The sequence below is a fragment of the Squalius cephalus genome (genome assembly GCF_949319135.1).
Source record: "Squalius cephalus genome assembly, chromosome: 11".
NCBI classification, from domain to species: domain Eukaryota; kingdom Metazoa; phylum Chordata; class Actinopteri; order Cypriniformes; family Leuciscidae; genus Squalius; species Squalius cephalus.
Genome location: NC_137132.1, coordinates 33,917,810 through 33,933,207, shown reverse-complemented (window position 1 = coordinate 33,933,207; position 15,398 = coordinate 33,917,810). Strand labels below are relative to the sequence as shown.

Sequence of the window (15,398 nt, the reverse complement as noted above, 5' to 3'; positions counted from 1 at the left end):
ATTATTATCAATGCTGAAAATAGTTGTGCTGCTTAATATTTTTGTGGACACGTAATCCACTCTTTTCAGGATCAATTGGAGCTGTTTGCTGTCAGAAGTTCCAGATGTGTTTTAATGTTTACATACCCTCGGCAGCCTGTCCTCGGTTTCTTTGTGTGCTTGCTGGGCAATCCTTCTGGAGGGCTTGACCATTCTGGAGTTCCCTGCAGCGACTGAGAAATGCTTGCTCTTCCTTCTGTGTGTGTGCCGCCAGTACGTGTTTTGTGAGTCCCAGCTTCTTATAGGCTTCCTGCTCCACTGTGGGTGGGGAAACCACACTAACAGGTGCAGAAGGTGCTGGGCTTTCTGCAGCATCTTCAATGATCTCTGCAAATTACAGTCAAATAACACCTGATGACACTGTCCAGACAATTTCAAAATAAAATCATTTGATCTTCCTCTCAACACCTGCATTGTTGTGATGGAAAGAACAATAGAGGTTCCCCATATTGTCGTCACTTGCAGATTTCAAACATTTTTTTCATGACGATGCCTGCAGAGGGTCACTACACTGAGATTTTGCTATTTATTATTTCAATAAATACTTGCAAGCTGAGCTTGTGGAAGAATCCTGTTGCTGTATCAATAAATCTACAATATCCCACTTAAAGGAAATGTTCACCCAAAAATTTCCTGATCCTTTACTCACCCCAAGGCCATCCAAGATGTATATAACTTTTTTTCTTCAGCCGAAGAGAAATTACGTTTTTTGAGGAAACCGTTTCTGGATTTTTCTCTATTGCATGGAAGTGAACGAAGCTCACCGTAGTCCATTTTTGACAGACCAAAATCCATATTTTGGTAGCTTTAAAGTAATTCACACGACCCAAGCTGTCAAATAAGGGTCCTCTCTAGTGAAACGATCAGTCATTTTCAGATTTTTTTTTTACATTTTTATATTATTTATAAATGTTTGCCTCGGTTCAGCTCTGTGATGCACATCCACGTTTACGTCCACGACCTCTCGTGTGATTGTATGCATGTTGAGAACGTAATGTGTGATGTAGGTGGCAAGAATCACCCCATTGTTTACAAGGAAAATGTGCAAAGACTACATGTCAAGCTCCTTCACACTGTAAAACACATTTTGAAGTTCCCTTTCGAGGGAACTCGCGATGCGTCAATGACGCTTTGGGAACGCTTCTGCGTGATTGCGTCTGAAGCACTTGTATCAACTAGTCCAATGGCGAGAGTGGGCGTCACGGGCGGGTGACGTGACGACCAGGAAAGGATAAAGGACATCCGGTTTAGAACCGCGCTAGCTTCTGTGCCTCAGCAAGCGCTCTGTGTTATACTGTCTGTGTTATTTATTGTTGTCTGTCACAAGTAGATATTATGGCGAACAATACAACCTTATATCGTGTGTTCCTCCCTGCCCTCTGTCTTTACGGGTGGGGATACAAACGATATGTGTTGTTTGTTTGGAACGGAGCATGTTCTGTCAGCGCTCGAGGGTGCTGACTACGAGCATTGTGAGTTACTATCGTACTCGCTCCGTTCCCGCTTGTCACTCTTTGAGGAGGGTGTTCAGGCTCGCGTTCCTCGCAGTACCGACCCCGTGTTGCCGAGGCAGCACGGAAGATGGTATTGTGGGTTCGCAAATGGATCTCGCGGAGAGGTTAGAGACGGGCTCCGCCTTTTCTCTGCTTTATCCGGGGGATCCAGCGCTCTCTCTCTGCGATCGGAAGCCCGCGCCGCGGCTTCTTCCGTCCTGGTTAGAAAGCCCGGTGTTTCAGCAGTCTATCTCTGAGGAGGTAGAGTGCTGAGCATCGATAACATGTCCACAACCACAAGCATATTATATATATCTAGACAGGAGTATGGGGAGCAAACAGCTTTGGATTGTGTGTTCCTCCCTGCCCTCGCTTCATTACGAGTGGGGACACACGCGATTCATGTGTTGGTTGTTTGAGAGTAGAGCATGCACGGTCAGCTCTAGTAAAATAAGGGGGCTGACAGTGTTCATTCATAAATTCCCGACGTGTAACTTTTGCACTATCGAGAGATTAGCTCTGCTCCCGATGGCTTTCTTCTCGAGGGAAGAAAGTCAATAAAGATTATTTGGCTCGGATCTCGCGTTTGCTGAGGCAGCGCGTAGATTACGGGTCTGCAATAAAGATTCTGTTACTCGATCTCGGATCACGCGTGTGCTGAGGCAGCGCGTAGATTACGGGGTCTGCTATAACAATAATAGTGGACTGGCTACGTTCATTCATGAACATTTCCGACGTGTGTTCACTATCAAGAGTTTCCCCATGCTACTGTTTATTTAAAAAAGACTGCAATAAGAATCCAGTGGTTATACAAATGCAATGCATTGATTAAAGAGATACATAGTGTGTTGCAAGCTACGAATTTAGGATTCTTTTATTGTATGTTGAAACTATTTTTATATATAAGATTAGATTATATATAAATATATATTCAGCCACAGACTATATTAACTGGTTGGTTGATCTTTTGCTGTTTGATTCTGAGGAATTAAATAAGTGGGCTGCATTTAAATTTGTTTATCTGACTTTCATTAGTTAGATTCATGTATAAGTTCAGCATTTCATCCAGACTGTGTAACTTGTCTGGTTGATCTTTTACTACATTTTATTTGGAGGAATTAAATGGTAAAATTATGTGCTGAGCATCGAGTTAAGGGAATTGAAGATTCTAAAAACCATCTCAATCTCCTGTGTACAATGAGTTTGGAGTTTATAACTTCATAAATGGGGCTGCTGGGCGGAGCAGCACTAGCCATTAACAAACTCCTTGTACAGGCAGAGTGTCATTTCCTGTGCTCCCCCTCAGAAAGATTGGGGACCAGAATGGCATTCTCAACAGAAGCATTTAAAGCAGAAAATGGATCTGAGGACTGTTTTTTCTGTGAAAAAGGCTTCGGCCAAGGTCCTGATGCCACTGGTGTCAGACCTCTGGGGGCAACCCCGACCGGGGTGGAGCGGTGTTCACCTCAGTATACGGTGCCCGCCCCACCTCGGTGCCCTCAGGAGGCCGTTCTGCCAACCCCGCACCCTTGGTCTCGGGGCGCAGCAGTCTCCAGCGAGCACATGGCTCACTGTCACCACGACACCGTGTCAAACTCGCACCCTCTTAGGGGGGTTCAAAAACAGTCAGTTCGGTTGTTTCCTGCCAGGATGCTTCAGGTCACCGAAGTGGCTGTTACAATAACATCAGAGGCCAGTCTCGAGAGACTGGTACCCTTAGTAGATTTTCTGACAGAGTGGAAGAATCTGCCGAATATATCTCCATGGGTCCTGCAGATAATAGAGAGAGGTTACAGAATCCAGTTTCATTCTCCTCCACCTTGTTACAACGGGGTGCTACTCGTGTTAGTACATCCCGAGCAGGCTCTGGTAATGGAGCAAGAAGTAGAGTCTCTATTAGCAAAGTGAGCTATAGAGCAGGTGTACTCGCCCGTCAGAGAATCGGGGTTTTACAGCGCTACTTTATTGTTCCGAAAAAGGATGGGGGGTTGCGTCCCATTTTAGATCTCCGTCTGTTGTATCGTGCAGTCATGAAACTCAAGTTCAAGATGCTCACACTCAAACAGATCGTGACTCAAATCAGATCCGAGGACTGGTTTGTCACGATAGATTTAAAAGGCGCTTACTTCCATCCTCCCTCTACAAAGGAGGTTCCTGTGGTTTTCTTTTGGGGGCAAAGAATACCATTATCGGGTGCTTCCATTCGGTCTAGCTCTATCACCCCGCACGTTCACAAAGTGCGTAGATGCAGCTCTGGCCCCGTCAGGCTGCAGGGCTACGCGTTCTGAACTACATCGATGACTGGCTGATTCTGGCGGAATCAGAGCAGTTAGCAGTTCGACATCGAGATGTCGTCCTCGCTCAGATGAAGAAATTGGGGTTGAGACTCAGAAGAGTGTGCTTTCTCCCTTACAGAGAACCACTTTCCTTGGTGTGGTATGGGATTCAGTCACGATGCGACACTATTGCCCGTTCGTGTAGCTGCTATCCTCACAGCCACAAAAGAGTTGAAGCTAGGCCAGTCACGCACTGTAAAACAGTTCGAGAAACTGTTGGGCCTCATGGCAGCAGCGTCCAATGTGATACCCTTTGGCCTACTGTACATGAGACCCTTGCAGTGGTGGCTCAGAACCAGAGGGTTCTCCCCGAGGGGAAACCCACTTCGTACGATCAAGATCATGCGGCGGTGTCTCCGTGCCTTGGTTATATGGAGGAAATACTGGTTCCTATATCACATGAGCAGTCACGCATTATGAAACAGTTTGAGAAACTGTTGGGCCTCATGGCAGCAGCGTCCAATGTGATACCCTTTGGCCTACTGTACATGAGACCCTTGCAGTGGTGGCTCAGAACCAGAGGGTTCTCCCCGAGGGGAAACCCACTTCGTACGATCAAGATCATGCGGCGGTGTCTCCGTGCCTTGGTTATATGGAGGAAATACTGGTTCCTATATCACATGAGCAGTCACGCATTATGAAACAGTTTGAGAAACTGTTGGGCCTCATGGCAGCAGCGTCCAATGTGATACCCTTTGGCCTACTGTACATGAGACCCTTGCAGTGGTGGCTCAGAACCAGAGGGTTCTCCCCGAGGGGAAACCCACTTCGTACGATCAAGATCATGCAACGGTGTCTCCGCGCCTTGGTTATATGGAGGAAATACTGGTTTATTTCCCAGGTTCCGGTGTTGGGAGCTCTTTGCAATCGAGTTGCTATCTTGACAGATGTTTACCTCACCGGCTGGGGAGCGGTTAATGGGAGGTCGCTCATCCCAGGGCTTGTGGAGGAGTCATCTTTTTTGGCACATAAATTGCCTGAAGATGATGGCAGTCTTCAATGCATTGAGACATTCCTCCCAGACCTGAAGAACCTTCATGTGCTTGTCCATACAGACAACACATCGGTGGTCTCTTACATAAATATGTTGGAGCAGATATCCTGTTGAGGCAGGGGCTGAGGCCCGGGGAATGGAGGCTCCACACCGAGGTGGTGGAGCACATTTGGGGTGTTTATGGTCAGGCACAAGTGGATCTCTTCGCGTCTCAGGATACGACGCACGGTCCACTTTGGTTCTTCCTCACACACCCAGCTCCCTTGGGGCTGGACGTTGTGGTATGGACATGGCCGAGGCTACGTCTGTACATCTTTCCCCGATTACTCTACTCCCAGGAGTTCTGGAGAAGGTCCGCCGGGATGGATATTTATACTACTAGTAGAACCGTACTGGCTGTGCCTACTGGTTCTCGGACCCGGTGTCTCTCCTCGACGGCTCTCCCTTGGAGATTCCAGTCAGGAGGGACCTTCATTCTCAAGTGGATTGGGTGATCTTTCACCCAGCCCAGAGATTTGGATCCCATGGGTTTGGCCTCTGAGGGGGCCAAACTCATTGACTTTGGTCTCTCAACTGAGGTTGTGGAGACCATACTTCACTCCAGAGCTCCCTCCACGAAGAAACTTTATGTATTAAGTGATGGGTTTTCACTTCATATTGCGGGTTTCGGACAGTGGGGCCCAGTTTACTGCCCGATTGGTACAGTGCTGGAGTTACTGCTGGTTCAGTTTCCGCAGGGTTATCCCCTTCCACACTGAAGGTGTACGTGGCGGCCTTCGTGCCAACCATGTCCCTTTTGGTGGTATTTCCCTGAGGGGGGGGGGGGGACCTTTGGTTGTTTCTTCCATGGTGCTTTTTGACCAGGACAGGAGTATGGCTTAGAAGCCTTATTATATATGTAGATATCCCTGTAGGATGTGGTATGCGGCAGCCTGGTCCTCTACGCTCACATTCGTAAGGTTTTGCAACTTCGACCTGGGCGCTTCCCCAGGTTCTCAAATGCTATTGTCTTAGTTGTGCAGTATTCACACAGACAGGTTCTGTTTCGTATGGCGTATTGGGCATTCTCATTCCCAAAGCGTCATTGACGAAATTCCTCGAAAGGGAACGTCTCAGGTTACGACTGTAACCCTAGTTCCCTGAGAAGGGAACGAGACGATGCGTCACTTTGCCATACTTCCTACATCCCTGTGATCGTCTTGCTTTGGCCCTTTTCGAAGCTAGCGCGGTTCTAAACCGGATGTCCTTTATCCTTTCCTGGTCGTCACGTCACCCGCCCGTGACGCCCACTCTCGCCATTGGACTAGTTGATACAAGTGCTTCAGACGCAATCACGCAGAAGCGTTCCCAAAGCGTCATTGACGCATCGTCTCGTTCCCTTCTCAGGGAACTAGGGTTACAGTCGTAACCTGAGACGTTCTTTGTCCGTGTTCAAAGAGGTAGTGTTGGGCGAAAAACTCCATCTCTTCTTTTTCTCCAACTTTAAAATCGTCTGACATAGTTGATTTGGACTGTTTTACCCCTTATTTGTCAGCTGGGTTCATGTGGATTACTTGGAAGCTGCCATAATATGGATTTTGGACCATCAAAAATGGACTAAAATGAGCCCTGTTCACTTGTTTTCATTTGAAATGTTTTCCTCAAAAACCTTAATTTTTCTTCAGCTGTCATATAGTCATATATGATCATATTTGTGATCATGTGTGTAATGCGTTGGTACCTGACTCTGGCTGTGTTTTCTTGTCCCCCACATGTACGATTGTGCTGCTGTAGGAACACTGAGACACCACGCTGTCTGCTTTGCTGGGCAGGTCCAAAGGAGATAAATGCCCTTCCATAACACGACCTGGGGCAGGACATGAGCGAGGCTTTTCATTGGTCTTTATAGACATAGATGATGCCACCTCTATACATAGAGAATCTAAAACCAAATAAAACATTTTTTTGAATAGGATTCGAAAGAAGTATCTTTGTTTGATATTTATCAAAACAGTTTAAAAACAATGACAACATATGAGACTATACCATCAGTTTGCTGAAGAGTGGCATCAGAGGCTTTCTTGTCCTCGTCCGAGTTTGAGGAGGTGGTGTTTGAGGAGAACTGGTACTTTCGTTTGACTGTGTTTGGGATGTTACAGGTCTCCAAATATCTGTAAGATACACAATTCACTATTGCCTCCATATTCATACTCTTTAAGCTGTATAAATCACATGTCCACACACACACACACACACACACACACACACACACACACACACACACACACACACACACACACACACACACACACACACCTGATGACACCGTCCAGACAGCTGATTTGCTGGTACGAGTACATTGTGTGGTCCTTGAGTTCCTCCATTGTGGCAGGTCCATCTCTGACCAGCAGTGCAGAGTCTTTCTGCTTTACAACAGGAGACCTAAGCCCTGCTAAAGAGACAGTACATACTCAAACACACAATCACATGAACATTTAGACCTTGTAATACTGTAAAATAAGTATTACTCTAGGGCAGGGGGCCTCAAGTTCAGAGGCCAAGAGGGCAACTTTTAATCCACATAAAATACAAAGGGCCACAAATTACATTGTAAGTTTAAAAATGCAGTTTATTACCTAGCTAAGTCCTGCTAGTCCTTTAATGGTGGTCCTATTTAAAGTGTCACTGAACAAATTCTCTATATAAAAAATGTTTACTCAGAGTATAAAAGAAAAATCTCAAAATGAATATTCTTGAGCAAATAAACTTTAAGAAGTCCAATTCATAGAAAGAAGTCTGCATTTTTTTTTACAAGACAGGTAGGGCTGTTGCTCAGCTGCTCAAGAGTCGGTCAGTTAGACGAGAATGTTGCTTTGACTTTATTATTCACTTGCAAAGAAAGCACTTTCACATACATAAGTGGCATTCAAAGCAAGTCAGGATTTTTTTTTAAGCACACTGGTTAATGTAAATCCTTTTTGAAGTAAATAATTCAGTTCATAAGGGTTCAAAAAGGTTAGGAACCCCTGCTGTACTGTACAGAAACACACACACTCACACACACACACACATACTCACTGTCCAAGGTCTTTTTCTGTTCTGATTTGGAAGAGGAGCCTTGCTGCTCCTGAGCCTTCAACATATGAACACCTTTACAAATCTCCTGAAATGACCTCTGAAAAACATTTTTAGATGATGTGGTGAGGAGTAAACACTTGTACTGAACAAAAAATACATTAAAAGTCAGTGCAAAAGAAAACAGTATTCAGGGAAGAAAAAATAATCACTATTATATTTCAATAATTTTGTCTTTTTTAAGAGGGTTTTAGCACTCCATTTCAATTTCGAGCAGACGTCACAGTTACGTCACGGCGCTAGCTGGTGGCAAAACAAACGGAAAACTGGAGCATGCTATTTTGAAAGATGTCCATACTGTTAATCATCAATTTGCCCCGTTTACTGACCACATGTTAATTTCTTTGAATCTTGCACAATACAGTAAGTTAAATAGAACAAGGGGTTACTGGAAGTTTAACAGTTGTCTTTTGGAAGACGCCAATTTTAATGATAGTGTAATTCAACTGGCTAATTCTATGTTTAGTAATACTGAAAGCGACCCTGGATCTAGCTGGGAGTTTTTTAAATTTAGAGTTAGAGACCTTGCTGTTAATAGAAGTAAGCAAATTAAAAGAGAAAAAAACATTAAAGAATTAGAACTCATTCATTGATTAAGTGTGTTAATGCAGAAGCAAAATCCCAGTAAAGAGAATGAGGTAGAAATGAGCACATGTCATTTGCAAATTGAAAATATGTACACAGAGATTGTTAAAGGTGCTTTTATACTCTCTAGAGCAAAATGGATCGAGAAGGGCGAAAGAAACACTAATTACTTTTTTGCTCTTAAAAAAGAAATCGTAAAAAAACTCTCTCTTAATACACATTAATAGTGTTTTATGTACAGATCCAGGAATGATTTCAACCTTTGTATACTCCTTTTATAAAAAATTGTATACTTCTCAGTTTTCTCAAGAAAAATCGGACGATTTTCTTTTGAGTATTCATGATAAGATTTCAGGTATTAAGGATGACTTTAAGCAACGTTGTGATTCTGATATCTCTATAGTTGAAATGGAGGATGCACTGAAATCTATGAAGAGGGGAAAATCTCCAGGTACTGATGGCTTGTCTGTTGAATTTTATTTACATTTTTGGGACATCTTAAAGCAACCTCTACATAGTTTGTTTAAAGACTGTATTAAAAAAAGGAGAGATGACTCCCTCAATGAAGCAGGGTCTTATTTCCTTGATCCCCAAAACTGATAAAGACCCACTTTTAATTGAAAACTGGAGACCTATATCACTGTTAAATGTTGATTATAAATTACTTGCTTTAATTTTGGCAGTTCGTTTCAAATCTGGCCTTAATAGTATAATTGGCGAAACACAAAATGGATTTATGAAAAATAGGTATATTAGCTCCAACATAAGATTAGTTCTTGATCTTATTGATTATTCAGAGAATATTGATTCAGAAGCTATTTTAATGTTTTTGGATTTTTATAAAGCATTTGATTCTTTAGAACACCAATTTTTGCTTAAATCTCTTAGTCTTTTTGGTTTTGGATGTACTTTTATCAACATGGTGAGCATGCTTTATAATGACATTAACCACAGAAAATGTTGCTTGCTTCTGTGTTTGGAGTGAAGTGCTGACATGCTTCTCTTCAAAGTAGTGTTTTTTTCTATAATTACTACATGCAGAGCTTTACTGCCATTTGATTGGATGACAAGCGTCCAATCTAATGGACTGCAGGCTTTAAACTAGGTGAAATGCTTCAGAAGTAAAAAAAAGGGGGGTTGACATGTGATGTCCATTGTAATGGACGCAGGGTCTGAATGGGTTAAAATCTTTCCAGTCGACTGACATTTGTTAAGTCATCTGCTTTAAACATTACATTCCTCATGATAACTTTCGTTAACTTTACAATAAGTAAATCCACTTCAAAAGCTAATTACTCCTGGACAGCAATGCCATAGAAATATACAGAGCGACCGCAAAAACGGAAGTTAAAAGACAATATTATAAAGATGGCGGCGCCCTCGTTTCTCTGGCGCATAAGTGTCTATAACACCCCTTAATTGTGATAAAACCACTGTAACAAATGAAAAATGACTATAAAACAGTTTCTTCTTTCAGAAATGTCAGCTATTTTGGGAAATTTTTCACTAAATGAGTGGGAGTTCTGGATGAGTATGTTGTGAAAGAGAATTACCGGTTTGCTTTTGGTCCGCTCTTCCTTTCTGCTCTTTTCATTGCTCCCATTTCCACTGTTTGCTGCATTTCCATTTCCATTGCTGTCACTAGAGGACGCTATGCTCAGCAGGTGCTCATGGGAACCGTTGCTGCCATGACTGCCATAACCACTGGACCCCATGCTGTGGACCGGCTATGAGACAGATTTACACAGTGTATTTCATTTTAGACTTTAAAATGTAACTAGCAACTCATTCTGGCTACCGTCAAAGTGCATGTGCACCAGTCAACCAATAGAAATAGACAAAAATCTGATCTACATGCAAGATCTGTCTCGGTTCTCAAAAAACAACATCAAGTTGTTGTGAAACCCCGAGGGAGGGGTTCTGGCAGACCAATCACAGCGCTTGCGTCCGTGTAGAATTGACGCGTTGTTACATTTTTGGAGAGGTGCACGTCAGGGTACGCCGAAGGGTACGCGCGCTACACACAGCCTACGACGTAGCTACGGCGGCAGTTCGACGCAGAAGTATAAATAGGCCTTAATGCTGTAAACATAGAGGGCCCAATCTGCTGGTATTATTAAAGGTTAAAAATAACAAATTAAATTAAATATAATGCAGTTTTTGTTATAATAACAATTATTTAATGACATAAGTAAAAATATAATAAATATGTAATATAGTGCTCAGCAAAAGCTCCTCTCTAGCTATTTTTTTCTATTCAATTAACATGCTATATGGTCATTAAATGGCTTTCCTGAGGTAAATGTAACGTTATGTGACATTTGTTGTTGCCTTTGGCTTGCTCATTTGGGGATATTTGGGGATATTTAATTTAATTAATCAATCAACGATACTATTGATCAGCATTACCAAATGTGGACGTTCCACTAGAAACAAACATTGATGTATTGTTTTAATTTAATACTGTGAAGCTGCTTTGATACAACCTATGTTGTGAAAAGCGCTATATAAATAAACTTGACTTGACTTGACATCATTGTTCTCCTGCTGTTATATTGACCGCTTTCCGTGGTTGAAAAACACTAATTGGTCGATATTATGTATACTTTCGGTAAGTTGTACTGCATCTTTAAATAAAAAAGTAACAGATGATCGGTTCATGTGCACTTGAACTGAGGCGCTCAGCGATCTGTCACGTCACATTTACAAGCGCCAAACGTATTTTTGTCTGAATTTCGTAATAAAATTGACGGAATCTAAGAGCTGAGAATTAGTTTAATATTAAAAGTACCTCTTTGCTCCGCAATTTTTTTGTGCGTGAGAAAATGGATGTGTGGCGTGAGAGCATGTAAAAAGTGTCAATTGCGTGAGTCTCACGGTGAATGCGTGAGAGTTGGCAGCCCTGTAAGGTTATAATTAGGTTAAGGGTAGGTTTAGGGTAAGGGTTCGGGTTAGGCACTTAGTTGTGATGGGTAAGCGGCTAGAGATTGCATTGTGTCAATGAATGTCCTCATAAAGATAGATGTACAAGAATGTGTGTGTGTGTGAGTGAAAGTTGTCACCTGAAGAAGCAGTCTGTGAATCTGTTCAGTGATTTCCTGTATATCTGAATCAATGGTTTTGTCCTCGGTTAAAGTAGGAGCTGAAAACACATCCTCATTCATTGGACCCCTGCACACAAAGTATATATCAAAAAGGAAATCACAAAAATAAAAATTGATATTATAGCTACCTTTATCTAGAGTAAAATACCTTTCTTGTATACATAAAAACTGGTGAAAACTCACATGCGAACTTTGTGCTGTCCGATAACAAAGGACACCTTGCGGCTCCACGGATTCACAAAGCTACACCAGCTCGTATCTAGAGTAACATATTCTCCATTTCTCACACAGAATCGGATAGAAGAGTGATCAAATGGTTGCCCAACATACTGCAGAACTGCAGGAGAGAGAGAGAGAGAGAGAGAGAGAGAGAGAGAGAGAGAGACAGTTAGGAAAGCAAGGACAATACTGTGTGTATGAGCCATTCAATTTCATTTGTTAATGTCAATATAGTGACACAAGCTGGCTAAAGAATGTTATGCATATGATTTTTTGTTTTAATATCGCCTCCCTAGTAAATGACATAATTGGAGTTATGGAACTGTGGAAGAAGCCAGATGTAAGGTTTTCAGTCGTTGTTCACAATAAGTTTGTTTTTGTTGGATAACTGTCACTGTACTGATTTTTTTTTTTTTTTTTTTACTGATTCTTTTTTTTTTGTGAATAAACAAAACCATCGTACCATACCATCTCATCATTGGAGCACTATTGAATTCACTGTAACTGCGTATAAATGAAGTGAAATGGAAATCACACTTTAGTCACAACATGATTATGAATATGATTGGCTGTGGGCAGCATAATTCCAGTTATAGTTAGGTAGTACATAATGATACTCAACGTAACTTTACCTCTAAAAGCAAATAAAATGAATTTGTAGAGCAAAGCATGACAAAAATGGTATGATGAATGTAGCTCAAAGGAGAATTCACCAGTCTTGGTGTCAGGTGGAAGACCAGGAGGAGAACATTTGAACAGAATAAACATCTTAAAGGACAAGTTCGGTATTTTACACTTAAAGCCCTGTTTACAGATTGTATCTGATGAAATAGAACGGTTAAGATTAAAATTTGGACACATGCTCCTGTCCCGAGAATTTTAGGTTTATTTCGCTTTCCCCCCCACCCCCACAATGGTTGTCTAGGTGCACTGGAACATTCCTTCCTAAAACACATTAAACTTTCGTTTACAAAGACGTGAAACTCACCGAGTGGTCAGGGGTTGTTCACTGATATGCTCACTCAAAAATCGCTGCAAAAGATGCTTTCCAACAGGTTTTATCGTAGTTTTTGTCCAACTCCATTGACTTGTATTGAAAGAGCTGTGTGAGGTACGGTATTACTCCGCCGCTTCTTCTTCTGCTTCTTCTGTGTATTCAGTGAAATGCCAGTGGTTTGCTTGCAATCGGCAAATGTGCATTGTCGCCACCAACTGGGCTGGAGTGTCTATTATTCAAGCTCTCAACGGAAGCATCTACTCTATGCTGAGACGTTTGGAAAAATAGGTCCACAGTTTTACAACTTATGGTAAAACACCTGTTGGAAAGCATCTTTTTCAGCGATTTTTGAGTGAGCATACCAGTGAACACCCCTGACCACTCGGTGAGTTTAACGTCTTTGTAAACGAAAGTTTAATGTGTTTTATGAAGGAATGTTCCAGTGCACCTAGACAACCATTGTGGGGGTGGGGGGGAAGCGAAATAAACCTAAAATTCTCGGGACAGGAGCATGTGTCCAAATTTTAATCTTAACCGTTCTATTTCATCAGATACGATCTGTAAACAGGGCTTTAAGTGTAAAATACCGAACTTGTCCTTTAATTGTGTTTTGTCTTTGTATCCTTACTTTTCCGGTGCACTGCCAGCATCCTAGGTCTGTCACTGGGATGCAGGTGTAACAGAAGAGGTGTCCCAATCAGGTCCTGAGGCAGATATCCTAACAGAGGCACCGCCCTGCAATGCAAGGAGGTATTAGGTATGCTTTGTGCTTTTTTTCTACCCTGATTTACAATCCTTATCCTTAACATTTATGGCAGGGAACCAACATAGCAAGGAAATAAAGATTATGCTTTATCCACATTAAATAAACATAATCAGTCTTTGCTGAAATTTGGTATTTGGAGAAAACAGTTATCTGAAATAGTACCCAAATACCTATACTGTTCGACTGTCTCAACCTCCTTTCCCCAACAGTGGTTTAGCTGGAACTGAGGCAATTGCCTCCTATTAAATCTCTTTAGTTTTGAGATTTAAAAATGCACCATTACGTCATTTGGCAAAATTTGCCAACCACAAGGCCATGAAGTGTGTCCAAAACTTGTTTTAACCAGAGGAAAAATGTAAATAAATAATGACAAATCGCTGCCTTATTGTTGCAATTTAATCTATCTTGCGTTACACATAATACAGTATTTGCAGGTGATAAAAAGAAGAGACAACAAACTAACCACAGCCTAGTATCATAGTTAATATAGACTCAAACCTTTCATCAACATCCTGAAACACACAGTTTGGTGTGTGTGTTGTGGTGAAGATTCTCTTATCAGGTGGAATTCTTGGTGCTGCATATTAGAAAAACACATCAAAAGACAACTTATATTATTATCATTATATTTGATTTATGCTCATCAAACATGATCTATGTTAATCCACCAAACAGAGCTTGAAACGTAACCACATGAGGGCAAGGGCAACATTGAGTGCGATTACCTTCGTATCCAGAGTGAACTCTCTCAGCCAGTATGAAGCAGCAGAAATGTTCCTCAGAGAGTTCAGAGTCTTGAACCTTCATCAAATATGGAGTCATCCTGAAGGGATAGTACTGCAGATCTCCTTCCTTCTCTTTACCACCACTACACACAAAAAACAGGTGCATTCAGGCCATGCCGCAATTATGTGCTTTCAACTTGTAAAAAGCATTCACGTCCTCTTAGAGCTTGTACCACCTGACCGCTGCAGATTCATTGAGGCATTGATAGAGCTGCCATAGAAACACATAATTACCGGTCCGAGGATGTAAACAACTCAGGATATAACGTCATATGTTGTCTTCTCGAAACTACGGTAATTATGACATGAATGCAGCAAAACACAAACACATTTTAAAGATAATTTTAAACCAAGTCATGCGTCACTAGACTTTTGACAAACAGCATAATAACATGGCTCTATTTCACATCTTAATACACAGGGCCAGATTTTACTAACAACTTGCGCCTACACAAACCCTCTTTTTGCTTTAAAAAAAAAAAACTTTTAGGATTTACTATAAGAAACACAGTGAAACGTTAGCAATGAGAAGGCGTGGACAGTTGTTTTTGCAACTGACCTTATGCATATGCATTTTTAGGAGTTTCCCTTTCAGATGCAAATTTTTGGGAGGAGAGTAATTACACGTGATTTACTAGGTTTGCGACTTTGCGGTAGTCAGTTTACTGGTGTTTGTGCCACTGTTTAACGCCAAAAAAATGCGCTTGAAATGCTGTGACAGTTGCTGTGAGACTCGGCAGAGAACAGAAAGCGTGTGGTGGAACAACAGAGGAAGACATTATCCGAACGTGTCGTTTGCCAAGCCATGCTATTTTCTGTTCCTGTATTGTTTAGTAAATTACCCGCACCTGATTATCATTGGCTCTGCTTGTTTTCAAATCTACGTTAATTTGTGCTGCTTTTGGTAGATTGTGGGTGATTCTCAAATGGAAAGCTCTATCCTAGTGAGGCAAGTGTCCTTCCTAG

At 41.9% G+C, this 15,398-nt stretch overlaps 1 protein-coding gene across 5 annotated transcripts in view; it reads right to left on the bottom strand.

Moving 5' to 3' along the window:
- LOC307167711 (period circadian protein homolog 2-like) overlaps nucleotides 1-15,398 on the bottom strand; it is a 30,888-nt gene that overhangs the window by 8,596 nt on the left and 6,894 nt on the right. For 2 of the 5 annotated variants that reach the window (XR_013822849.1, XM_079886984.1), the window contains exons 8-18: nucleotides 14,373-14,515; nucleotides 14,146-14,224; nucleotides 13,510-13,616; nucleotides 11,849-12,002; nucleotides 11,624-11,732; nucleotides 10,115-10,288; nucleotides 7,920-8,016; nucleotides 7,158-7,293; nucleotides 6,888-7,012; nucleotides 6,583-6,783; nucleotides 127-366 (exon numbers count right to left, since the gene is read on the bottom strand). Coding sequence is in view for 3 of the 5 variants with exons in the window: in XM_079886984.1 (XP_079743110.1) it covers nucleotides 127-366; nucleotides 6,583-6,783; nucleotides 6,888-7,012; nucleotides 7,158-7,293; nucleotides 7,920-8,016; nucleotides 10,115-10,288; nucleotides 11,624-11,732; nucleotides 11,849-12,002; nucleotides 13,510-13,616; nucleotides 14,146-14,224; nucleotides 14,373-14,515 (1,565 nt within the window). In the remaining 2 variants the exon portion in view is untranslated. The remainder of the gene's footprint in view (nucleotides 1-126; nucleotides 367-6,582; nucleotides 6,784-6,887; nucleotides 7,013-7,157; nucleotides 7,294-7,919; nucleotides 8,017-10,114; nucleotides 10,289-11,623; nucleotides 11,733-11,848; nucleotides 12,003-13,509; nucleotides 13,617-14,145; nucleotides 14,225-14,372; nucleotides 14,516-15,398) is intronic. The other 3 variants (XR_013822850.1, XM_079886986.1, XM_079886985.1) reach the window with 2 other exon arrangements.